This window comes from Scardinius erythrophthalmus (genome assembly GCF_964197995.2).
Source record: "Scardinius erythrophthalmus genome assembly, chromosome: 20".
Lineage (NCBI taxonomy): Eukaryota > Metazoa > Chordata > Actinopteri > Cypriniformes > Leuciscidae > Scardinius > Scardinius erythrophthalmus.
Window position 1 is genome coordinate 20,570,665 of NC_138240.1, and position 26,331 is coordinate 20,596,995.

The following is a 26,331-nucleotide window of genomic DNA, read 5'->3' on the forward strand; positions in this document are numbered from 1 at the left end:
AAGGCGTATGATAATTTGGGTAAATGTGTAAGCTAGATGTATGCTTTTATAATAAATTGTCTATTTATCTATCTATCTACTATCTATCTATCTATCTATCTATCTATCTATCTATCTATCTATCGTAATAATGTATGATTTGCAAAAATGAAAACTGCTGCTTCTGTGTAGATGAGAGAATCAAAGTGTATGCGCGTTATGAATAACATGCGCAACGCGCCACTGACTTTAAACTATTTTTTCCTGGTTAGTGGCGCAATTGTTTTCTAAACCTGCAAAATAGCATGAAGGAACGTTTGCGCCGGAACACGCCTCCTTTTTTGCGCTGAACCGCCCAGGGAGCGCAAGTTCATTCCCTAGTTTAGTGACGTGCTTCTGTGGAGGGAAAAGCGCGCTTTGCGCGGGTGCAAAATAGGAATGATACATGCGTCGGTGTACAAAGTCAATTGCGCTGGGTGCAAGATAGGGCCCAGAAACTCAAAGGTCTTCACGGCAACCCGTCAAAATAAAAGTTCGGTTTAACTTGACAGAAATATATTAGTTGTACAGTAGAATTTAGATATGTCTCAATGTAATAAAAAAGGTCACTATTTTATTAATAAGTGAATAATAAACATTAAAACAAATAAATTATCATCAAAACTTTATTTTAAGGATTAATCAAAATTATTTAAGCATTTCATTGTGTTAAATGCCATCACAATTCTTGTCTACTAAAGCACTAATTAAAACTGAATGGTTTCCCAGTGACAAGCTCTCACTTAAACAATCAATTAAGAGAAACCATCCTGATGTCAGAGAGCAAGTAGGTTTGAACTCTTCGATGATCGCACTAATCCACAATGATCACTTCAGTTATCAGAAAAAACACAAGACTGAATTGGTGTGAAAAAAAAATTATAGATTTTTTTAAAAATGTTGTATAAGTTTAATGATTCATAATACATGATTTCAATTAATTAGACATGTTTTTTTATTCCAACATTTTTTATACCACGTATCCGTAACATGCCCGCTCCGCGACACTAGTAGTTACTAAAAGTAAACTTTTTTTATTGTATTTTTCCAATTGTTCAGCTGACCTCAGACACAACATTGCTAGAATGGTTACCAGCCACATTTCTGAAGTTTGTATTTACACTACCGTTCAAATGTTTTTATTGTTTATATAAGAAGTCACTTGTCTGCTCTCTTTGCTTATTTTGCTTTGGCAGCAGGCTAAGCAAAGCCTCAGAAAAGGTCGTAGACAGAAGTCAGGGTCAAATTCTCTTTACTGGAGACCAGTTTGTGAAACTGCAACACAAATGAACAAAGAAATTGAAAAAAATGCTATCTCTTACAAAGTTAGTCACTTCACATGGATCAAAACAGTATGTAAGATGCAGTCAAATGTAAGATGCATATAAATCACCTACACAACATAGCGATGTAAGAGATGAATAAACAATCTAGCATCACAATTATGTGCCTCGAGTTACATTTAGCATGTCACATGTAAATAGTTCTTAAACATACAGTATGCATAACTTATAAAAATTCACATAATCATATTACTGCATAAATAAACCTTTTAAACTTACAGATTGTGCTTTCGGGATGGACGCAGATGCACATCTGCACAATGAGCTCTGAAATCCAAATAGCTAATGTATTACTCAAAGTGACAGATCTTAAAATGTCCACGAGGTGTCAGTACTGACAAATTAAACTTTAATATTACTAGGGCCAGAATACTCACCAAGGCTGCATTTATTTTATTTAAAAATAAAAATACATTAAAAACAGTAATATTGTGAAATATTACAATTTAAAAGAACTGTTTTGTAATTTAATATATTTTTAAATGTAATTTATTCCTGTGATATTAAAGGAGAACTCCGGTCAATTTTAACATTGAGCTCATTTTTTTGTACATTTGGAGTGCTGTCAATACAGAGAACAACGACAAAAATCGGTGTTGCCTACACCGTGTTATTGTATTTTTAAAATTTGCACCCTGTTAACTTCAATGGGGCAAGTACTAAACCTGCTTTTAGCCTCTTAACATCCTTGATGTGTCATTACAAGTGCACAGAAAATGTGAGTGATTCCTTCAGAGTGAACACGAGTGAATCTGACTGATTTTTGTCGTTGTTCTCTGTATTGACAGCACTCCAAATGTACAAAAAAATTAGCTCAATGTTAAAACTGACCGGAGTTCTCCTTTAAGTCATTACGTCTTCAGTGTCAAATTATCCTTCAGAAAACATTTTAATTTGGTGCTCAATAAACATTTATAATTATTATCAACCTGTGATACATTTCAGGGTTCTTCAATAAATGAAAAGTTCAAAAGAATAACATTTATTTGAAAGAAATCTTTTTGTAAATATTTTGTTAATATCTTATAATGTCACTTTTGATCAATTTAAAGCATCTTTGCTAAATAAAAAAAATATTAATTTCTTTACTACTAATAACAATACTACTTACCCTAAACTTTTGAACGGTAGTGTATCTTCATCAAATAAGCATGATGAATCAATGAATACATGAGGTGCTTTCCACCCTTCGTTTGGTGAATACCAAAGCACAGTCTTCAGCATTGTGGTTACTGTGTGTTTAAGCATTTTACATAGTGGTTGGTGTGCAAGAGCACAATTTACCTTATAAAGTAAAAACATTTTATAATTGTCATTTAATTTTATAAGCTTTCATTTTGCAGTGTTACCTTCAATAGAATTTAAAAAAAAATGTGAAAACCCAGTTTAGTTTCAATATATCAGAAGTGGCTATGTGCAAACCAGCTTTATAGTTTTAAAGAACATGAAGACAATGCAAAGAAATCATGCTTTTAAAGTGTGAAAAGAATGTGTTTTCTCCCACAATGCCTCTCTCTGATGTATTTTTTTTTTATTATTGATGCTTTTAATTGATATAGAACGTTAATTAAGGGAAGGCCACTCATGATGGAACGGTCCTGCTCGCAGATTATCGAATTTCTAGCACAGTGGAGTGCATGCCTCAGGACATCTTGATGTCTTGAGATAAATGAACCTTCGGTCTAGACTAGTGCGTAGTGTGTTCCCCACCTACAGACTGTGTAATATATACAGGGCAATGTAAACCCATCTGCGGGCTTCCCTATGGACTATCAGCGCAAGCTTTTATCACGTGATGCCCATCTTTAGGCATTTAGCCGTGCAGCGGTAGCCTCAAATGAAGGCCTGATCAGATAAAGACAGCCTTTGAGCTGTTTTCAATTACAGAGCATTGATCCAGTTCCTCTGGATCAGCTTCACAAATTACATGATCCACTTTTAGCTCCACTGTCTTTCCACAGGCTCTCAGTCATGCCCCCTGACGTCTCTGGACCGATCGGCGCTCCGAGCGCCCCGTGGGCTCTGATCAGTGAGGGGTGGTCATTGATTAAGCGCTCCCCGATGATCTGTCATGTGGTGGGCAGAGAAGTGATCATTGTGGATTAGTGTGATTCATCGAAGAGTTCAAACCTACCTGCTCTCTGACATCAGGATGGCTTCTCTTAATTGATTGTTTAAGTGAGAGCTTGTCACTGGGAAACCATTCAGTTTTAATTAGTGTTTAGTAGACAAGAAGTGTGATAGCATTTAACACAATGAAATGCTCTTCACACTAGTCTGTGCACAAAGTTTTACACGTGTATCAAGAAAAAGTGGTGAGAATGGTGAGTCTTTCTATCGAGTTGTACTGATGGGCTGCATGCAAAGATACTGTATAGATGATTTATATGAGCCAGTTCTTTTTAGCGAATCAAAATATATACAGTACAGCGTGACCATACTGTAAGTCACGAGCAACTACTCTTATGAGCCGGTTCTTATTAGCAAATCAAAAATATACTGTGCAACCAGAGTAATCTGATTCATGAGCAAATGATTATTATGAACTAGTACGTTTTAGCAAATAAAAAAAATAAAAAAAACATTGTGAACAGAGTCCTCAAATTCACAAGCAAATGATTCTTATGAGGTGGTTCTTTTTATCAAATCAAAAACGCACAGCATGACCAGAGCAACTGGATTCACAATTCACGTCTGTTCAGTAGAGGATGCAGATCTAACAAACCTTTCAAACAAATGCTGGGGAAATAAAGTTCAACTTTCTTACTTCATCATTAAAAAAACATTTTTTAATTTTTTTTAAATGTGACGTTTACTAAAGTAATTTTTGCTTATTTGTATGGTTGAATTGGGTCATCGAAGGTCAGCAGCAAAGACATTGATTAATAAAGTGAGATTAAATACATAAAAGTATTTTTGTTTTATTTAACATATTTAATTATTGCAGGTTTGGCGGAGTTGGCATTTCACTGTATTTATTTATATTGAGGAATACTGAATCTGTTTTTGTGCAAGTGAAATGAGTAAATGCCTGCTCACATTTAGTCTAGAACTACTATAACCATCATGTTCACACAGCGCACACAACGCCTGTGCAATAACTCTTGATTTCTTTCAACATGAGGAAAGAAGAGGTGTCAGTTAATGGGAAAACAAAATAACTTTTATTAATTATCTGCGAATTTAAAGTAATTTGTTTCTTTCCTAGTTACTTGGAAAAAAAGTAATCTGATTATGTAACTCATTACTTTTATTGCGCTCGCCAAACACTGGTCATGAGCCGTTTTCTTTTAAAGGTGCACTGTGTCATTTTTAGCGGCATCTAGTGTTGAGGTTGTGAATTGCAACCAACAGAAGTTACGGTGGCCGACAGGAAAAGATGTCGTAGTCTGAGACAGCAGAGAGTAGCCAGTTAAGCAATGAGGTTTCTTTACAAAGATAAATTAAGAAATTAGGTTTACTTAATTATTCAGTTGAATGATATGTTATTGCGAATATTATTGTTGTTCATCGTGTCAGTGTTTTATTCGCTGACTTAAGCTTGCTTCTTTGCACGAAGAACAACATAGTGACGAAACGCATTTGTCCGTTTAGGGCTACTGTATAGAGCTGGTAAGTCCCGCCCATCCGTAAAACCCCAAGTGGACCTCTAGGTTTAAAAAAACGTCAATGCAAGTGAATGGGAGAAAATAATTATTTTCTGGTCCCGTTTGAATTGTGCCATGAATGTGAACATATGTTGTCTGTGAATTTTTTATACAATTTTTCATGTTACAAGTTTGACAGTATATGGTATGATTCTTCGATTAGCAGTTGTGGAAAAGACATAACGAGAAAGACTACATGTCGCCTATGTGACGTCACCCCATAAAGTTGACTTACCCGTGGTTTTCGCCAACTTCAACGATTTTGTCCTCTCCCTGAAAGAAGGCGGTGAAGTGCAGCAAAGACACAGCCATGTTTAGCGGGATCCGTGAGCTAGTGTCCGTGTGCGAGTGGTGTTGACGTTTCAAACGCGTCGAAAGCAGCGAAGAGTTGTAGTCCACAAAGTGCTCTCACACAAAGTCTAACCGTATCAAACTTCTACCCGCTAAATTGTAGCATTCTTTACACGAAAAGTTATATAAAAAATTCACAGACAACATATGTTCACATTCATGGCACAATTCAAACGGGACCAGAAAATAATCATTTTCTCCCATTCACTTGCATTGACGATTTTTCAACCTAGAGGTCCAGTGGGGTTAGCGGAAGGGGCGGGACTTACCAGCTCTATAAACATGTCGGCGCATTTCAATGTAAGGGGAACCGCGGTGTATGTAGTTAGAAATGGCTCATTCTAAGGTAATAAAAACATAACGGTTCATTAAGTAAGGTCTTTATACACCACTGAAAACCTAGTTATGGAAGAAGAGTTACTGGTTTGAATTAGTCTGAAGCACTGTCCTGTATAATGTACAGCATTAGCAGAGAGAAAATGTCTTTCTGAATGGAAAACATGTAAACAAAATTAACATTATAATTGGAATCGAATCCAAATTAGAATCAAATCGAATCAGATTGAGATTTTTTGAATCAGAATCGAATCAAATCAGTAAATCTGTATCGTTACCCAGCTCTAATGAACAATATTTAAAATTGAACCTAAGCAAGAGATGAGGCGAATGACGTCTGCTCGTCTCTTTCTCTTGCTTTCTCTCTTGCTTTCTCTCTCTCTTGTCTCCATTCACTCTAGCACTGTTATACAAAACAGCTGAAGTGATATCTGGACATTGTTTGTTTTAGCTTCTGAGATGGTGCTGTAAGCTCGCGCTCGATCGGAAGGTCTTTACGTGTTACTGTCGTTTTCTCGAGGCAAAGAATTTTTTGATTAAATGCAATACATTTGAATATGTATTTTCTCGTTATTTCATCTGACTTCATAAATGAAAAGGTTTTTAATGATATCTGTGCATCATTAAATGTGAGCGAATGTTTGACTATTCCTTTAAACTCTTTAATGAAAATAATGCCAAAGTCGGTTAGAATAATCAAATGTAACAATTTATTATGTCAGGTAAATGTATCATGCCAATTTCATAATCAATTCAAAGATAATTGATACAAAACATCAAATGCTCTGGAATAAAGAGAAGAGATGTGAACCCAACATTAAAATACATGATGCTGAATTCTTTGAGGTCCTTCAACGTCATGGGCTCATCTGAGTAACAGAAGGCCCCGAATTCCCTGCTGCATTTCATTATATAGCCAGAACCTTTCACATGGAAACATCTGAATTTGCATTGACACCTTTGGGTTTAGGGAGACCATTTGTCTAGAGACCAACCCCTCTTTGTGTGCCAGTTATCCCTAAACTCTTAAAAACCTTATGTTTTACTTATTTGAGAATGAGACACTTGTACCAGTCGCACTGAGACATTTAAAATGATACTAAATATGTATAATACTCTATGTTAATCATTCACATTAAACCATATATTCTTGGGTGAGTTTTTGGTGATCTTCGCATGGGGGAGAAGGAGAGGGGGGGTGAGGGAAAGAGATGTAGATTAGGATGACTCGGAAGTGAGACTTTCGTCTCAATAGTGCACGAGGGGGAGTTCAAATGTCAATTTCCAGAGAGGTCCTTTGTCCAACCAGACTGTCCGGCATCTCCTAATTTCTCAATTCTTACAGTGCGGTCCATTGCTGGCAGCCATATATAACATTGGGATTAAGACGAATCAGCCCACATAAAATCAGAGTGCTGACATAAGCAAATACACTATGATAGTCTTTGCACAGCTGGCGTCCCTTTCGGCTGTAATGTGTAATGCCCATTACACATGCATCATATTTTCATGCACAAGCATGCACATGTTTCTGAAAGCATAATGCATGTCACAGCCCACCTACAAACACACACATTTGCTTGAATCACGATAAAAGTGTTAGCCTGGCTAACGTCAGACCTCGTCTCATTGAGAAGTGGTCTGGGAACCACATGTTCATTTTCTCGTATTTGAGGCGTGGTTTATGAATGCCCAGAGCCGTTTATTGGGCGCTACGAATGTCTATCAAATGCGCCTGTACGTAGCTCATAGCCAATCGTTTCAATTATACCAGATGACGTATGTAGAGCGACAGAAATTCGACGAGGAAGAAGACGAAATAAACTTGCGTTCTAAACTACTTAGAACATTATCTAAGGCTGCATCGAAAGGTAACTTCGCGTCTGCTGCCATGTTGGATCCATAGATATAAACAAACTGCTTAGGTGTGTCGCATTGACGTCGTCATCGTCTTGCTGCTCCCTCCCCGTTCTGTGATTGGTTCCCTTTTTGAGGGGAAAATCTGGTCCATGGTGTCCTGGCTGCCTAGCAGCGTGAATAAGGCAAGGCAGCATGGGGAAACCCAGGCTATAAAAGTGTAGCAACTCACACAATTTGTTTCAGTATTCTGTTATTTCAGGGACATCCTTTTTTTTTTTTTTTCAGGTCCTCCTTTACCTCCTCAGGATGTGCAAGTTCAGTTGGGACAGACACCTGGAGTCTTGCAGATCCGGTGGAAGCCCCCTCCCCTCACTTCTACCGGCACTTCCAATGGAGCCAGTGTAATCGGCTATATAGTCTGCACTAAAGGTCAAAAGGTGAAGTTATGCTGCTGATTCTTTCTATCATCATGCCATTTACTCATAACATCTACTGATTTGCAACAAGCTGTGTGCCCTGCTTATGAAGCCAATGAAAGGTCCAAGATCAGCTTTGTAGGTTGAACATGTTATGCTTGTTCACGTGTTTGGAGTGCAGGTTTCATTCTGCTCACTGGCGCCATCTGGGGATCGCTTGTGTCGCTGGATGGCCAATGTTTCCCGTGTGTTATGCAAGTCATTTTGGACAATCAGGCAAAAACATATTTTGAAATGACATCAACCCCTTTTCGTGAGACAAAAAACTGTATATTCAAAATACATAATTATCATGTATACATGTATTTTTCAAAGATGTTTTTCAAATACCAATAGGGTTTAAATAAAGCAGGTCTCAACAATAAAAATAGATGGTCCAAGACCAGTATGACAAAGTTTCAGGCCTGTTGACAGAAATGTCATTATGCAGTTTTGCACAGTTTTACATTCATGAATCATACAGTATGTATAATCATATCATTAATCATACATTTTTGTATGCCTGGCAAACATTTGGATTTCTATGATGTATTAAGAATCTAGCTGACTCGCATGTCAAAACTGTGAGAATTGTGTAAATATAATTTGTAATAGGTTGGAAATGTTAAACTAAACATCATATGCTGTTGTGTTTATTAATTTATTTCTGTTTTAGAATTATTTTGTAACTGTGTAATTTCCAGCTATTATTGCACATTTTTATTTTATATATGTACATTAAAATGTACAATATATAAATAATACATAAATAATACATAAATAAAATATGTTTATAAAAATATGTTAATATATTAAGAATAAAAAATATATATATTATGATATATACACTACCGTTCAAAACTTTTAGATTGGTAAGATTTTTTAAAGATTTTTTAAAATTCTATTTCAGATAAATGATAAATAATTCTTTTGAACTTTCTATTCATCAAAGAATCCTGAAAACCATCGTACACAACTGTTTTCAACATTGATAATAATAATACATGTTTCTTGAGCAGCGAATCAGCATATTAGAATGATTTATTAGAAGGATCATGTTACTAAAGACTGGATCAATAAGGCTGGAAATTCAGCTTTGCCAACACAGTAATAAATTGCATTTTCAAATAGAAAACAGTTATTTTAAATTGTCAAAATTTGTACTTGTGTATATATATGCAAATATAAAACATAATTTAAATATATATTTTTAAATATATTATTTTGTATTTATGTATGTTTTATATTTTATATATATATTTTTATTTTTGAAAAAGTATAAAATGTATTTATTTCTAACACAAATTGAAAATAAAATTGATAATTTTTGCGATTATGCCAGTGAAATATCAAATAAAATAACAGGGCAAGTACAAATCTGATTAACTGTCTGACTGGCCTTCATCCTTCATCCTTGTCTAGGGACATTTGTTCATCCTGTATTTCTGTTTGTTTGTTTTCAGATAGCGGAGATAATGTACCCCACAGCAGATTACGTTACGGTGGAACTGAATCGTATCCAGTGTCTGGAAGCACGAGAGGTCGTAGTGAGGACAATATCAGCACAAGGAGAGTCACAAGACTCTCCCGTGGCCGCCATTCCGCACAGCCTCCTGGTGCCTCACCATGGACACCCTCACCTCCAGTCTCACCCTCAGACTCACCCACCTCCCTACCCACAGGCCTACCCCCCGACCCATCCTCAACCGCACGTCCAGCCTCACTCCGGCCCGCCACCCCACCCTCACCCTCATCCCCCTCCCTCACATCCCCACTCCTCGCCCTCCCTGTACCCCTTATCTAAACCCAAACTCCTACCAAGTGCCAGAGACCCCCATGCCAAAGAGCCAGAGATGAGCAGGAGACCGGGACAGTCCTGGGAGCCGCATCCCCGGGCCCCGTCACCCCTACCACCCCCTTCGCACCCGGGGCACACGCTGGAGCCCCCTCACATAGAGGGCCGGCGCTCGCCCTCCCCTCAGAGGATCTTGCCTCAACCTCAGGGAGCGCCCATTCCCAACACAGTGGCTCGCGCTATGGCCCGCCAGGCAGCGCAGAGGAATGCCCCAAACAGTAGGGTGAGTCCACCATTTGAAGCCAAGATGTCAATATAGATGATTGTTAGCATACTATGAAGCAGCGTGGCAAAATATTATGTACATGCAGGGCTTGACACTTACTTTTTAGCGCAATTTTCCAACGGACAAAATTGCGATTGTTAACTCATGATTTCTGTTCTGTCTGTGCGCACCAATCTTGCACTTCTATCTACTCCTCAACCAGACCACCTAGAGACTTCGGGTTTTCGGCATTATGTTAAGGAAGGTCTAATCTCGGGAACGCACAAAAAAAAAAAAAAAAAAAAAAAAAAAACATAAAAAGATTTACTATCTCTTAGTGTTGTGATCCCATGACGTCAGAAAATTGCGCTAAAACACTCACTGAGTTTTTATTACTCGTTTCCCAAGGAGCACATGTGCTTCTAAGTTGAAAAATGTTGGAGCACATTAAAAACTACAGTTCTATTCAACACCCTTAAAGTTTTCTGGTACAACAAAATGTAAACTTACTGTATGAATAAGGCGGCTAGCTGTGTCTCTAGAAACTTTTAGTGTTTTGTAAATCTTCTTGTAGCCATAGATTTTCTAATGTACTAAAACAATTTGTTCTCTATATCTTTTGTGAGAGCTCTTTTGACTTGGCCATATTTGCAACTTTAGCACATGCATGGGCTAAATGTACAGTTGTGGTCAGAATTATTGGCACCCCTGGTAAATATGATCAAAGATGGCTGTAAAAATAAATCTGCATTGTTTTTCCTTTTGAGCTTTCATTCAGAAAATTTGCAAAACTCTAACCTTTCATTGAAGTAAAATAGTGGGGGGAAAATTACATTATGAAATGAATGTTTTTCTCCAAAACACGTTGACCACAATTATTGGCACCCCTAGAATTTTTATGAGTTATATATCTCTGAAGTATATTTTCATGAATATTTACATTTTTTATCACACCAGGGTGACTAAACATTAAATTGTCTAGCTATGACTTGTTTGTTTTACAGGAGTATATAAATATGAGGAAACTCAAAGGCCAAATTCCCTTAATCATCCATCACAATGAGTAAAACCAAAGAATATAGTTCTGATGTGCAGCAAAAGATTGTTGAGCTTCACAAAATAGAAAGTGGCTGTAAGAAATCCCCATTTCCACCATCAGGGCAATTAAAAATATGCAATTTGGAAAAAAGAAAATGAAAAGAAAATCTGTATCTTTAGAAAAGCTTACATTTGTAAATTATTTCTGTCTCCGGGGGGTTGGATAATGGGTTGGATAATTTTTATTGCAACTCTATTCATTATATATTCAATATTTAATGTGTGAAGTAGAAACAATTATGTAATTATAAAGTTAGCATTATAACTTTATTATTATAGAAAAAACTTCCTTATTGGTCCAGTTGAGTCCCTGTATAGTTTTCAGCATTAGTTTTCGAAAATGGATTGAACTGCAAGCTTGTGAATCGAAATCGAATCAAATCATGAAATCTGTGTCAATACCCACCCCTAATATATATATATATATATATATATATATATATATATATATATATATATATATATATATATATATATATATATATATATATATATATATATATATATATATACACACAATACATTTTGAAAATAATAGTGACAAACAATTTACTCTAATATTTAATTATAATAATTTTATATTTAATATGTTGTTTTTTTTGCATTTATTGTTTAGCTTTAATGTAACAATAATTTATTAAAAAACTATTTTGTTTTAATTTAATTATTATATGCTAAATGTTGTGTGTATATATATATATATATATGCAAGAAAACCCAAGGTCTAGCTAGGACCAAGGAAATAGAACCGGAGCACACAACGTTTTAAATAATTTATTAATAAATAACGACTAACGTTTCGACGCTCATGCGTCTTCTTCAGAGTCAAAAACGTTTTTATATATATATATATATATATATATATATATATAAATCTACTGTATATATTGAATAATCTGTTAAATAATGTTCTTAGTGTTTCCTTCCTTTGATGGTCCAGCAATAGTTAATATTTATTATGACCTGAAATTTCATAAAATTGAGTACCCGCTGTGACTTTTTTTATTCACACACCTAAGTACATTTTACAATTCTCGCACACATCTCTTTTTAGTCGCAAATGCGATTGAAACGCTTGCAGTGTGAAACCCTGACTTGATAATTGTAATTTGTTTCAGGTGGAGAGGAGGAACATTTTCAGTGAGAAGGGCAATGCTTCGCAGTCTTTAAACTCAGATGAGGAAGAGGACGGGTACGATTCCCCCCACGCCAGGCGAAGAGGAGCTTCTGTGGACGAGTTTCTCAGAGGTTCTGAGCTGGGCAGACACGTGAGTCTTAGGAACGACAATCTTCTCAACTTTAAAGTGCTTCAGTTCTGTTATTGCACAGGGAAACTTTTCTTGGAGTTTTGGGCCAACTGACAGACTTGTCATGCATTGTCACTACATCTTACGTGTGTTGATGTTGACGGGTCTCGTACTAACTTTTTCAACACAAGAAATAGGCTTTTCTTTTTATTTATGCTATACAAATCATTACAAAATGTACATTCCAAGTGTCACAATATATTATATTTAATTATGTTATGTTATGTTCATATTATATTGAATTATTAATTAAATTATAATTATATTTATGTTGAATTATGTTGTCTTTTTTTCTGTTAACATTGGGGAAATGCCATTCCAATACCTGCATGTCTCTTGTTGAGATCTCTTCCTGGTGTCTCTCATGTTTTTTTTACGCTCTCTATACCTCCAGCATCATCAATACAGCCACAGTGAGGAGTACTACACCGAGAGCAGTCGGGGCTCTGATCTGTCTGACATCATGGAGGAGGATGAGGAGGAGCTGTACTCGGAGATGCAGCTGGAAGAAGGCCGCCGCCGCAGCATCAACTCACACAACACACTTAAGGTATGGAACAGACACCCTTCCGGCCGCCGTCTGTCTTGGGCGTGGGCCACAGGGCCGCAGGCTAGAGGCTGGGACAGACGAAGGGGGGTGGAGTATGCCGTGGTCTGTAGGGCTCCTCCGAGGGGGTGGTACTAGCTGGTTGGCACTTCAACCTTATAGAATCGGTTTGAAAGGCCAACCGCAGTTTGGTTAAGGTGTTTTTTTAGAGGTAAGCTTATTTTTTGTTCTAAAGTAACTCCTTGGATTTGTCCTGAATATGACCAGCGCTGTTTTTTTTGTGATTTTGAATTAAAAACGAGGGGTGTTAGACCTCTGATGTTGTACACAAAGCTTGAGCGACAAGATCCTAACAGGTCGCCCCTTCCTCAGTCTCTCCTGGGTCCTAAAAGTGGGTCGCTTTGCACTACCGAACTTCGACGTCATCCAGTCATTTAGCCAGCTTTGTATAAGCCTGTCCAGTCATACAAAGCTCGATACATCTGAATGGCTTAACCTGAGGCTGCACACGCAATGCATGAGTTGACGATCTGATTTGCTTTTACGCTCTCCAGGTGTTGCAAACTGTGTTGTTCAGTTATAAGTACTGCATCATTATGGATTTGTATCTAGTAGAATAAGATCTGAATTACTCTATAAAGTAGGAGTGGCTCTTGTTGCTTGGAATTGACAGGATTATTTAGCATATTCTTCGATTTATTCCATATGACAATCATATATGTGCAAATATATACGTTGTGTATTTGTTTGCCTTGCCTTAAGTGTTCTACTCTTGGAATATAATGCCATGGTTCTATGTGTTTGTGATTATTATTAAATAAAGACAGGGTTTGTTTGTGCACTGTATGTATAAGTATTACATAAATTTAACCTGTTTAAAGTGTCAAATTAGCTTTTGCTTGATCAGGTGAAAATGCACATATCATTCCAAGGGCATTTTGGGAATCTCATTTAAGTAAAGTATGCTTAAATGAAACAGTTATTCACTTTTGATTATGTTTGTCTCATGGTTACACTTCTGTTAAGTTTTACTTTTCTCAGTGTAATTTTACAATTTTGTGAATATCTGTCTCTTCATGAAAATGTCTAATATATAAAAATGTCTAATAAGATTTCTTTCAAAATATATATGAATAAGTATAATGCAGAAAGGGTAACACAAAATACACTATGTATTGAATATATGAAGCAATAAATGGTATATTATATTTCAGTTTTTGTCATTTTTGTTTTGAGTTATCTTTTTGGAGACCCATTTGGGATTGTGGTATGAAGCTAACACCTTATATAGATTATATTTATTTGTTTTTGGATATATTTTGCCTCCAATTGCAGACAACATTGTGCTACAGTTGAGCATGATTCAGTAAAAGATATTTGCAGCATTGTTGACCTCAAATACAAAAAAATATTCTTCTTATATATATTATATATAGAAATATTTTTTCTTCTGCTATAGCCATCACCACTTAATATCTGCTATGTGTATCAGGATGTAGATATTTTAAACCACCAATCACAATTTTCATACACAATTTGAAATCATTAGAAAATATTTGTATTTTTAATAATATATTTTTTTAAATTTCCATTCCAGGTTACTTGGTCTACTTTTGAACACGATTCACTTTTTGCTTGGTAGACGAACCTCCATTTTGTTTTTCGTTGTTTTTTGTTTGTTTTTATTCATGTATAGTCCTTAGATGTGTTAGTCTTTATCCTTTGATTGCCTGTTTTTAATTACTAATATTATGTGTTCTGAATACTCATCTGTATATTTTGTTGTTGTTGTTGGACTGTGCTTTGTTAGTGGATTGTCTCAATGAACCCTGCATATGTGACACTCTCCGGTTCTCGTTTTCTGTATGGTTTGCATTTCCTGACATTTTCCTTCTACAGATTCCCTTCCGTCGCATGTCATGTCCGTCATGGAATGAGACTGCATGCCCTACATTCGACCATGATCTCCAATAACTAATTCTGTCTTTATTTTGTCTTTCTTTTCCCATTTTGTTCTCTATTTGCACACTGTTTATTCTTCTCTGCCTGTTCTAACACCACCAAACAAAATCCTCCAAAACGATCCCGATTTTAACTAATTGAAAAACATCCAAATCTAACTGAAACTTTGGCTCCTTCCTCGTCCATCACCCTCTCCGGCCTCTAAAAGGCGTATTACAGGCGTCAGGATCTAGCGGTGGAACGAGACAGTTGGGACTTGCAGCGGGAGGTGGTACGACAGCGCTCCTTGCGCTCCCACAAGCGGCTCCACAGCATTCCGGAGGTTGCCGAGGAGGATCCGGACACTGGGGTGGAGGTCATGGGCCAGCGGCTGCGTTTCGAGGAGGCTCGTCCAGGCACTCCATGCAGGAGCCCAAGGCCATACCACCAGGACTCGCGGCAGCCGAACCACCTCTCCCCAAGTAAGTCCATCCGCAGGCTGCAGAGGCAGCGCTCCTCTCCGCGCTACACCTCCATAGAGGAACGGCCGCAGTGCTGGAGCAGCAGCAGTAGCAGGCAGAACACTAAGAGCCCGGACAGTGGACTAGACTGCGGGAGCGAGGAGGAGGGTTCGCTCGGTTACCGCGGAGGCTACCACTCATACACAGGGGGCAGCCAGCTGCGAGTGGGTTCTGGGCCCAACATGCGGATTATTCACTGCGAAGGGCCAGTGGAGCGCCGTGCTCTGGCTGCCGGCAGGAAAAGGTCTCTGACCCGCCAGTGCAGTGTGGAGGAGGACTTCATGGACAACATTCCAGAGACAAGGAGCATGCGGGAGTCGTACCACCATTACCACTATCATCCGCACCATCACCAACCCCAACGCAGGTTCCGGAGCGAGGGCAGGCTGAGCGAGGTTGGCAGGACCTATCACAGGGACATTAGGGCCTACTCTGTGGCCAGACTCAACAGGGCAATGGATGAACCCCTGGTGTGTGTCTCCTACCCCTCCTCTCACCCTTCCGCCCTCTTCTCATCTACCAACTGCTTTGTGTTCCCATAGATAAGCAATAAAACCATTCTTCTGTTCATGGTGTTCCACCCAGTCTGTCATTGGTTCATTTGGTTTGGTTCTTCTCGTTTCACTTTTTTGTTTGGTCTATTTCGCTAGATGTTGCTTAACTTTGTTATTGTTTGATTTCACCTTTTGATATTGCTATTGTTTTGGGTTGGGGGTTGGGGGGGGGGGTTGCTTGTAAGATCTTTCTTGACTTTCTTGATTTGTTTTAGATCTCATGTGACTTTGTTTGATTACTAGAGTGTCAAGTGAGATTTTTTGGATGTGTAGATTTGTTTTGATTACCTAAAGGCCATTTCTGAGTGTTTCTTGTTTCTGTTATAAGAGTCACAAATCAACTGACAATGTTTCCACAGCCCTCCAACTTATAATTTAGAGTCCAGCTTTGAAGCATTTTAAGGGGCCGTTCACATATCGTGTTTTTTGCGTGCTCAAGATCGTTATTTCAAATGTAGGCGCGCTACAAGTGCGCTCATGATAGAAGCGATGCGTTCGCGGCGCACTCATTTTTTCCAGGCGCAGCAAGATAAAAAAATCTCAGCTTTTCAGAATGCCACAAGCACACCGCAGGTCATGTGACAAGAACCAACCAATCAGCTTCACCCTTTGCGTAACAACATTGAAAGCTCAGTCAACATGGAGGAACAACTGATCATAGCGATTCAGAGATATCCAGAGCTTTTTGACTCATCAAGTGCTTATTATTTTGATTCAATTAAATTTGATTCAATTCGGATGTAGAGAGTGCAGTTCATGGTTGCATAGCAACGATAGATGCCACGGGAGCGCATGTGAACGGCCCCTAAAGCAGTGTTTCCCAACTCTGTTCCTGGAGCCACCCCATCAGTACACTTTGTGGATGTCTCCCTTATCTGACCCATTCATTTCAGGTCTTGGAGTCTCTAATAATGAGCTGATTAGTTGATTCAGGTGTGTTTGATTTGGAAGAGTTCAAAAATGTGTAGTGTTGGGGTGCCTTCCGGAACAAGGTTGAGAAACACTGGTTTAGAGTTGTTTATAGGAAGCTGAACACACCAAAATTAGGATAAATCTACATTCAACAGTGTGGTGTGTATAAGTTATTTGTGCAAGCCAATAAACAGTGTGGTGCACATATTAGAATGATCAAAGCTGGTTTGTTTGTTTGTCTGCACAGTTTCAACCATGAAGAGCCAACCAATCAGAATTGTGCTGCACTGTTAAAACGTACTCGGTTACTAATGTAACCTCGGTTCTCTCTAGAAGAGGGAACGAGTATTGCGTAAGTAGCTTACGCATCGGGAAAGTCTTCTTTCTTCGAGATCTGAAGCCAAAAAATTATCCTTAATTTTGTATTCATTGTCAACGCAGTGCAGCAGCCGACAGACCTAGGCAGGCTGTATAAGCGTGCTCATTGGCTGCTCGGCTGCAACTGCTTAAGCCTATCGGTGAGCGCTCTGAACGCGGCAACCAATGAGGGCGCTTCGCGCCCTCCACACCCTTCTAACCGTCAGAATGGGCGTGGCCAGCGTGTATATATTCAGCGCTCACAGGCTAAAATTCTGGTTTTCGCAGTCTGAAGCGCAAAAGCTCGTGGCGCGACACGGCAGGTTACGCAATACTCGTTCCCTCTTCTAGAGAGAACCGAGGTTACATTAGTAACCGAGTACGTTCTCTTACGAGAGGTTCTCTCGTATTGCGTAAGTAGCTTACGCATCGGGAACCCTTTGTCAACGCCGTGTGCGCCGAGCATCCAGCCCATGAATCCCAGGGGAACCGGGGAAAACACTCTGCTGGGAAATGTGGCCGGTCGGAGAGACGGGCCAGCGCAGTACATGCACTTCATGCAGCATATGAAATAGAGCGGCGCGGCCGGTCTATAAACATAACAGTACAAACAGTAGGGCCGGCGGGGCGAGCCCATACAGTACATAAGCACTCATAAGGGTAGGAGAAAACGACATAGTCGGTCTCACATGAAGAGAAAAATTCCCGCGCGGCAGAGAATAATGCGGGCGGCCAGCAGCGCGGGCCAGCACCGATAACAGCGCGTAACGGGAAATAGGAAACAGAACGGATCAGCCGGTCTGAGTCAAACACTTCACCCTGAGTAGTTACCAGAATAGCGCCAGCATATGAACGTAGTCTGCACACGGGAGCTGGGCAGAGCATACATGTCACTTATACTGACAATATTTTTGCCTGTAGGGCAGGAACTTCCAGGTTATAAAACCTCACGAATGTTGACGGGGAGGCCCAGCTCGCCGCCATACAAATGTCGTGGATAGAAATTCCGCTGGACCAGGCCCACGACGAGGCCATGCCTCTAGTGGAATGGGCTCTGATGCCCAGAGGGCACTGCAGGTGTTTGGAGGCATAAGCTGCTGCTATCGCGTCCACTATCCACCTGGACAAGCTCTGCTTCGAGGCGGCAAGACCTTTGGTGCGTCCGCCGAAGGAAACAAAGAGCTGCTTTGAACGCCTGAAAGCGGCGGAGCGCGTGATGTAAACTCTCAGCGCCCGGACAGGGCATAGGAGGTTATCACTGTCCCCACTATCGGATGCTGGCAGAGCCGAGAGGGAAATAACTTGTGCCCTAAACAGGGTTCCAATCGCTTTGGGGATGTAACCGTGCCTCGGTCTGAGAATGACTTTCGAGTCATTCGGCCCGAACTCGAGACATGCAGGGCTAACAGATAGCGCGTGCAAATCACCCACTCGTTTGACTGAAGACAGAGCTATCAGAAAAACGGTTTTAAGCGACAGATACTTTAGATCCGCGGATTCAAGCGGTTCAAAGGGAAAAGCCTTTAGGGCCGCCAGGACCAAGGACAGATCCCACGAGGGAACCGAGGGGGGCCGCGGGGGATTCATCCGTCTAGCTCCTCTGAGGAAGCGGATAATGAGCTCATTCCTTCCCATTGCCCGGCCGCGCGTCGTCTCAGCGAACGCTGTAATAGCGGCTACATATACTTTGAGCGTGGAAGGGGATCTGCCCTTTTCCAACAGCTCTTGTAAGAAGGAGAGCACCCGCGGGACCCCGCATGCGCGCGGATCCAGGTTTTGAGTAGCGCACCATTTAGAAAACACCGACCATTTAGACGCATAGAGCCGTCTCGTGGAGGGGGCTCTCGACTGTGTGATCGTGTTCACGACCCCTTCTGACAGGTCAACGGGTATCCGTTGATCACCCATGCATGCAGCGACCAGCGCTCTGGATGGGGATGCCAGATCGATCCAGCGGCTTGGGAGAGGAGATCCTTTCTCACCGGGATCGGCCACGGGGGTGAGTGCGACAGCCTCACTAGCTCTGGGTACCAAGTTTGGTTTTCCCATCGCGGGGCTATAAGCAGCATTGAGTGGTGCGTTTCTCTGATCCTCGAAATGACCTGTGGCAACAGGGAGATCGGAGGAAAAGCATACAGCGGGAGGCTGGGCCATGTCTGGGACAGCGCGTCCTCGGTCTTCAAATTAAAACTTCAGGCATTGAGCATTGTCTTTCGACGCAAAGAGGTCGATTTCCGCTCTGCCGAATAGGCGCCAGAGAAACTGGACTGTCTGGAGGTGCAGAGACCATTCTCCCGGGGGAATGTTGTCCCTGGACAGTCTGTCTGGACCGACATTCAGGTGGCCCGGTACGTGCGCGGCTTTCAGCGAGCGCAGCGAGCGGTAAGCCCACACGAGAAGGCGTTCTGTCAGCCTGCACAGATTCCTGGATCTGACACCGCCCTGTCGGTTCACATAGGATACCACGGACATGTTGTCCGAGCGGACTAGCACATGGTGATCCCGTATGAATGGGAGGAAGCGCCTGAGCGCGTTCTCGACCGCTATCATCTCCAAACAGTTTATGTGGAGGCATTTTTCCCGGTCTGACCATAGGCCAAAAGCCGGTTTGCCCTCGAACAGAGCGCCCCAGCCTGAGGTGGAAGCGTCCGTCGAGATAATTTTGCGGTGTGAGATAGCTCCCATTGTCACTCCCCGCTGGTACCAGTCGGCCGCTAACCAGGGCTTCAGAGCTGAAACGCAGCTCTGAGTCACTCTGATGCGAATACCGCCGGAAGCCCATGCTCTGTGAGGCACTCGGGCATTCAGCCAGCGTTGTAGCGGGCGCATTCGTAAAAGACCCAGCCGAAGCACTGCTGCGGCTGAGGCCATACAACCCAGTAGCCTCTGAAATGTTTTGAGAGGTACGGTGCTGCCCGGCCGGAGGGACGCGGCCAGGCGTCGAATGCAGCGCGCGCGCTGTGTCGACAGGTGGGCCGTGTACTGATATACCTGACCGTCGAAGGCGAATCTCAAGAATGGCCTGTGACGGGGTATTATCAGGATCTGAAAAGCACGCGTCTTTTAGATCGAGAGATATAAACCAGTCCCTCGGGCGAATTTGCGCGAGAATTTGTCTGGTTGTGAGCATTTTGAACGGTCTTCTCATAAGAGCCTCGTTCAAACGTCTCAGATCCAAAATTGGTCTGAGTGCTCCGTCCTTCTTGGGAACGAGGAAATAACGGCTGTAAAAGCCCGACTCGCTCATGGAAGGGGAAACCGGTTCCATAGCCCTTTTGCACAGAAGTGTAGCTATTTCTGCTCGAAGTAGATGTGCTACTTCCCCATTCACTCTGGTCTCGATACGCGCTTGAAAGCGCGGAGGGCGGCGAGCGAACTGCAGAGTATAGCCCTGTTTTACTGTGCTTAACACCCGTTCTGATGCGCCTGGAATAGTTTCCCACGCTTTTGCGTGTGCAGCCAGGGGCAGAATGGCCTCCGGGCTCCGATCGCCGCGCATCGCGGGCTCGAGAGCTCGAAACGGAGGGGCGGGCGCGGCGCGCGCGCTCTTGGTGCTTAGATACGGCAGATCGCACGCAGCGATAGCTGGCCGTTTTACACACAGTGTCCCGGTGGCTTTAGACGGGGAACATAAAGTGTGAGGCGCGACGCGCGATGGCGGCGTCGGGGCGAAAATGTTCGTTAGTATGTGTGAGCGCTCGAGGGCGGGCACAGGAGTTACATTCAGGGGCGGGCGCGGCGCGCGCGCTCTTGGTGGTTAGATACGGCGGATCGCACGTAGCGATAGCTGGCCGTTTTACACACAGTGTCCCGGTGGCTTTGGACGGGGAACATATAGTGTGAGGCGCGAAAATGTATGTGTGAGCGCTCGAGGGCGGGCACAGGACTCACATTTAAAACATGACCGGTCGTGCGAGGCCGTGTGACAGAGCGGGCAGTGAGTAGGTGTGGGCACGGAGAAGTGGACACGTGACCTACTTTTAACACTAAAGCGGCTTTTGCCTGCTTCATGAGAGTGGGCTCTGTGAGAGACACGGGATGTATAGTGCTTGTGTACAGGGGTGAGCACAGAACGTGGGCACATTCACTGTACTAGAAACACATACGGCGTCAGCCGTGCAACCAGACATTATGCTCTTTTGACATTTTTCTGGGTTGCCGTGAGAACGGCGGATGCGCGCAGGCGAGCGGGTAGATACCGGCTCGTTGACTGCGGGGTAAACAGCTGCAGTAGCCGTGGCAACGGGGACTGACAGAGCGTTAAGCTTCGACGGTGGTCCAGCCGCAGGGCTGCGGGATTTAACCGTCTTTTCTTCTCTCGTGTTTAGACGCTCAAGAAATACTCGAGCACCCTGAGAAGGTGTGGTGCGAGGGGCGGGTTCGCTTTCTGTAAGTAAGAAAGACTGGCCGCGAGCTCGGAGAAGCAAGCAGCATAAATTTTATTTTCCCCGAGAGCTGGGCTCGAACGCGGGTCTCTCGCATGAAAGCGTATGATTCTGCCACTGAGCCACAGGGGAATCACATAGGCTTTAAGTTAGCGCGAGCATATAAAAAGCGACCTCATGTGTCGCGTCGGCGTTCGTTTGCAGGCGAGCGTGTGTTTAAAACAGGCTCGTTTACTGCAATAGTAATATTTCCAGTCGCCTGAACTTAAGAGGGGACTGAGAAATGTGTGAGAATTGGCGGTTGTCCAGCCGTAGCGAGACTAACACACTCTCTCTTCTCTTTTCGCCGGTGAGTGAGGCGCGTACGCTGAACGCTGCTCGTGACCGTCCGCTTTGTCATCCCTTGAACGGCGCAATCTGCGCGGCCCAACGAGGGAGAGAGCCGGCTTGTTTTCTGTATGTAAGAAAAACTGGCCGCGAGCTCGGAGAAGCGAACAGCATAAACTTTAACTGCCGCGAGAGCGGGGACCGAACCCCGGTCTCTAGCTTGACAGTCTAGGATTCCGCCACTGAGCCACAGGGGAGAATACATTAGTATCATGTCTTGTGACGGCGTTTGCTTGCAGGCGAGCGTGTATTTATAACAGGCTCGTATACTGCAATAGTAACAATTCCAGTCGCCTGAACTTAAGAGGGGACTGAGAAATGTGTGAGAATGGAGGTTATAGTCCAGGCCACGGCGGGACGAAAACACTCTGTTCCCCTTTCACCAGTGACGCGCGAGGACGGAGTAGCTTTCTTGTAACGTAAAGAGAGCTCAGACCGTCCGCTCCTGCCATCCCTTGTGAGCGGCGCAGTTTGCGCGGCTCGAACAGAGGGAGAGGAAACTCGCTCCGAGACCGTCCGCTCCTGCCATCCCTTGTGAGCGGCGTATTGCACGGCTCGAACAGAGGGAGAGTAAACTCGCTCCGGGACCGTCCGCGCTCCGAGACCGTCCGCTTCTGCCATCCCTTGTGAGCGGCGTACTGCACGGCTCGAACAGAGGGAGAGTACGGGTATCTATCACATTCGCCTCATCTCCTGACGCGGCGGCTGCGCGGGCAGAGCCGGCGGTAGAGCGGCTGGGAGGGAGAGGGCGAGAGAGAGCTCGAGGGAGAGGTTCCGGCGAGCTCCTCAGTCACAACAGTCTCCGGTGGTCGCTGCGAGCGGCGCTTCTTATTGCGCGGCCCGGCAGGGACAGGCGGAGCGACAGCTTGGTCGAAAGCTTCAAGTCGAGCCCGCAGGGTCGACATTGAAAGCTCTTCGCACTCGGAGAGTGCGGTGGCGGCGTGCCCGCGGCCCAGGCGGAGAGCGCAGAGAGGTGGCGGTCTCCGTTGCTGAGCGGGGCGCGGCACGAGCCGCAAAAACGAGGCGTTTTTACAAAAACGCCTCGTGCTCTTTTAGAGTACACACAGAAACAGTAATAATGTAAAGGATATGTCGCCGGATAGCGTAGCAGGCACGGATGGCTGAAGGCGGCGAAGACGGCCGGCTTCCTCAGGCGCTGTCCTAAGCTTGCTGGTCGCTTGTTTCAACGGCGGCGGCTCTCAAGATCCAGCGATGCGAAGAGCGTCGCTGAAGACAAGAAAATCAGAATTTTAGCCTGTGAGCGCTGAATATATACACGCTGGCCACGCCCATTCTGACGGTTAGAAGGGTGTGGAGGGCGCGAAGCGCCCTCATTGGTTGCCGCGTTCAGAGCGCTCACCGATAGGCTTAAGCAGTTGCAGCCGAGCAGCCAATGAGCACGCTTATTTAGCCTGCCTAGGTCTGTCGGCTGCTGCACTGCGTTGACAATGAATACAAAATTAAGGATAATTTTTTGGCTTCAGATCTCGAAGAAAGAAGACTTTCCCGATGCGTAAGCTACTTACGCAATACGAGAGAACCTCTCGTAAGAGAACTGGTTTACACCACGCTAACTTTAATCAAGTTAGTTGTGTTGCAATCCAGTTAGTTGTGCTGCACTGTGCATTGGCTCGAACAGATATCTCATCCACACTTCTCTGAATTGAGTGAATTAATCTTTTTTTTATGTGTTTTGCTAATACCTGCGCACACATCAAGGTTTTCAGTAATACTATTAGCCTAATATTACTAAATATTGAGGGGGAACCAAATTGAAAATTAAAAAAACCCTTTAGAATTAGAAAATCAACCATTATTCTATATATTTGGGGGAAATGTCATCCGGAATGTCTGTGGTGGTTAAGGTCCTGACCTACTATCCATATACAGATTTGCAGCACCTATGAATAGTTTTATTTACCCTTTTATATACTTAAAACATTAAGAGTGTTGACAGACCACTATGTAGAATTATATGAATCAGAATGTTCATATCACACAAACTACATTAAAAACTATCCCATATGAACTAAAGAGGAGCAGAACAAAAACCAAAATGGTCTTTAGCTAAGCATCTGATTTCTGCCAAAACCCTGCTCATGTTGTTGTCAGAGTTTGTTTCAATTGTTTATGTTAAATGTTATGGTGGGTTCATCCTCCTTGTTTTGATTTCACTTGGGACTAGAATCTCGTTCTCTGAAGATATCAGTTTTTTGTTTGTTTTTTTCATTTTGGGGTTGATGGGAATAATTTTTTTAAAGGATATCTATTTTTAAGGCACCATAGGCTTTGATTAACATTTTAATGTTTACTTTTGAAGATTTTAGGGAGCTCTCCCTCAACGGGACGCTCGGATCGACTGGACCATTCCGGCCGTAGGACGAATCATGGCTGTCCGCCCTCTCAGAGAAGACCAATGACAGTCCCTTCCATTGGTTAGTGAGGTCATATATTTGGACTCTCCCTCCCTTCCTTTACTATCTTTCATAGAGACTCCTGTTGTGTGTTCCTCTGTTTTCCTTACAGTACATGTCATGATGACAGTTATATAGGCCTGTAGGGCCTAGGAGTCCCTTGATGTACCCCGTCACTTTTGGTTGGCCTCTGCCATTCATCCTGTTTCAGATTCACAAATAATAAAAGGAGGGAGAGTAATTCAACTGCTTTATTCTAATATACAGATGGTACTCCTAACAGGGCACACACACCACCACCTAAAAAAGCATCCTCATCATGAACATTGCTGTTTTACTCTGGAGCAACTCAAGTCAGCTGGCTTTCAATACGGTTTTAAAATCAGTATGTCATTTTGACTTGCATTAGAATGGCATTTCTGATCCTAAAACGCATCTCAAGAGCTTTGAAAACATCAGAATCCACAACTCACAGGCTGAGTAGAGGGGGTGTGGCTGTAATGCTCTGATTGGTGTTTCCTTAGAAATCACCGTGGAGAATAACAGTGAGGGGAGTGAGGGGAACCTCTCACCTATCAAGGATGATGTTTACTATACCAATGTAGCCCACCGCAGGAAATGGCCCCCACAGCGAACTGAGCAACGATATGGTATGTGGCTCCTCCATGAAAAGAAAATCTAACAAAAATTACCAAAACAATTTGACTTGAATTATTGAATTATCTTGTTTAAAGACCCCATGAAATCAAAGTGAGAGTTGTGTGGCTTTTAGGGGCTGTTTACACGACACCGTTTTCAACTTTTTATGCGGTTTGGCTGTTCGTTTACACGAAAGCGCCGTTTTGGGAGAAAATGCTAACTTTTGAAAAGGGTGTTTCAAAGTGCAAGTTTCAAACGAATCTCTAAAGACAATGACGTCATGAACATGCATATTTTGTGTTCAGTCTATAGTGTTTCAACGCCATCTAATGGTCTGGCAGCAGAATACAGGGTTTTTAAGTTGTTTTCGCGTATCCGTTTTAAGCATATCGTTGCTGTTTAAACGTACCATTAGTCTATGACTGTTTGTTTTTAGTGGTCTATCTGTAAAGATGTTTAAGTGGCTTCCCAGGTAAGTTTTTTTAGGGTTCAAGAAGATGTATTGTTGTTGTTTTTAGCTGTGTTGGTAACTTGCTCTACATTACCCTACATTACCCTACATCCTCTTTCACAAAAAGTAAATCAAACTGATGCTTTTCATGTTTGGTGTGATTGGGTATTCGCTGCAGATGTCAAACTTTCAGGTTCACATGCTGCATCACGGGTGGATCAAACTCTGAGTTGACAGAGAATTATAGCGAGTGTTATGAACCCGCTGAACCTGATCTAATCCGTGTTGGATTTGTTTGACTTTATAAACCCTAAACCTACTCTGAAACTCAGAGTTTGTTCAATTAGCTTGGTGTAAGAGGCCAGTGGTCATGCTAGTGCACTCATAAATGCTTACAAAATTAACACTATATATTGAGTAAGCTCATTTTGCACCTGCCCAAACTTCATGTTTCAATAGTAAAATACATCAATACAGCAAAGCAGACTACATTTTTTGAGTGATTTAATGGGGTCTTTAAAGGATATTTTCAATCTTAATACAAGTTAAACTCTATTGACTGCTTCTGTGACATGCTGTTTGCCACAAACATTTTGACCTAAAAAATGTCCACTCGAATAAATGGTAAAAAAAAAAAAAAAAAAATCTCAGAAGTAAAGTCACAAGAATCAAACATAAAACACGTTTACATGAGACTAGTATGGTGGTATCACTTTACTAACCTTGTCTAAATAAAGTCATATCCACT

General features: G+C 42.2%; 1 protein-coding gene across 1 annotated transcript in view; it reads left to right on the forward strand.

Annotated features, from left to right (window-relative positions):
* rimbp2b (RIMS binding protein 2b) overlaps nt 1-26,331 on the forward strand; it is a gene marked incomplete at its 3' end in the record, with an annotated part of 57,311 nt that overhangs the window by 19,121 nt on the left and 11,859 nt on the right. Inside the window, exons 11-17 of the mRNA XM_081348491.1 lie at nt 7,841-7,992; nt 9,474-10,088; nt 12,287-12,436; nt 12,870-13,025; nt 15,193-15,954; nt 24,400-24,514; nt 25,018-25,143. Of these exons, the coding sequence (XP_081204617.1) occupies nt 7,841-7,992; nt 9,474-10,088; nt 12,287-12,436; nt 12,870-13,025; nt 15,193-15,954; nt 24,400-24,514; nt 25,018-25,143 (2,076 nt within the window). The remainder of the gene's footprint in view (nt 1-7,840; nt 7,993-9,473; nt 10,089-12,286; nt 12,437-12,869; nt 13,026-15,192; nt 15,955-24,399; nt 24,515-25,017; nt 25,144-26,331) is intronic.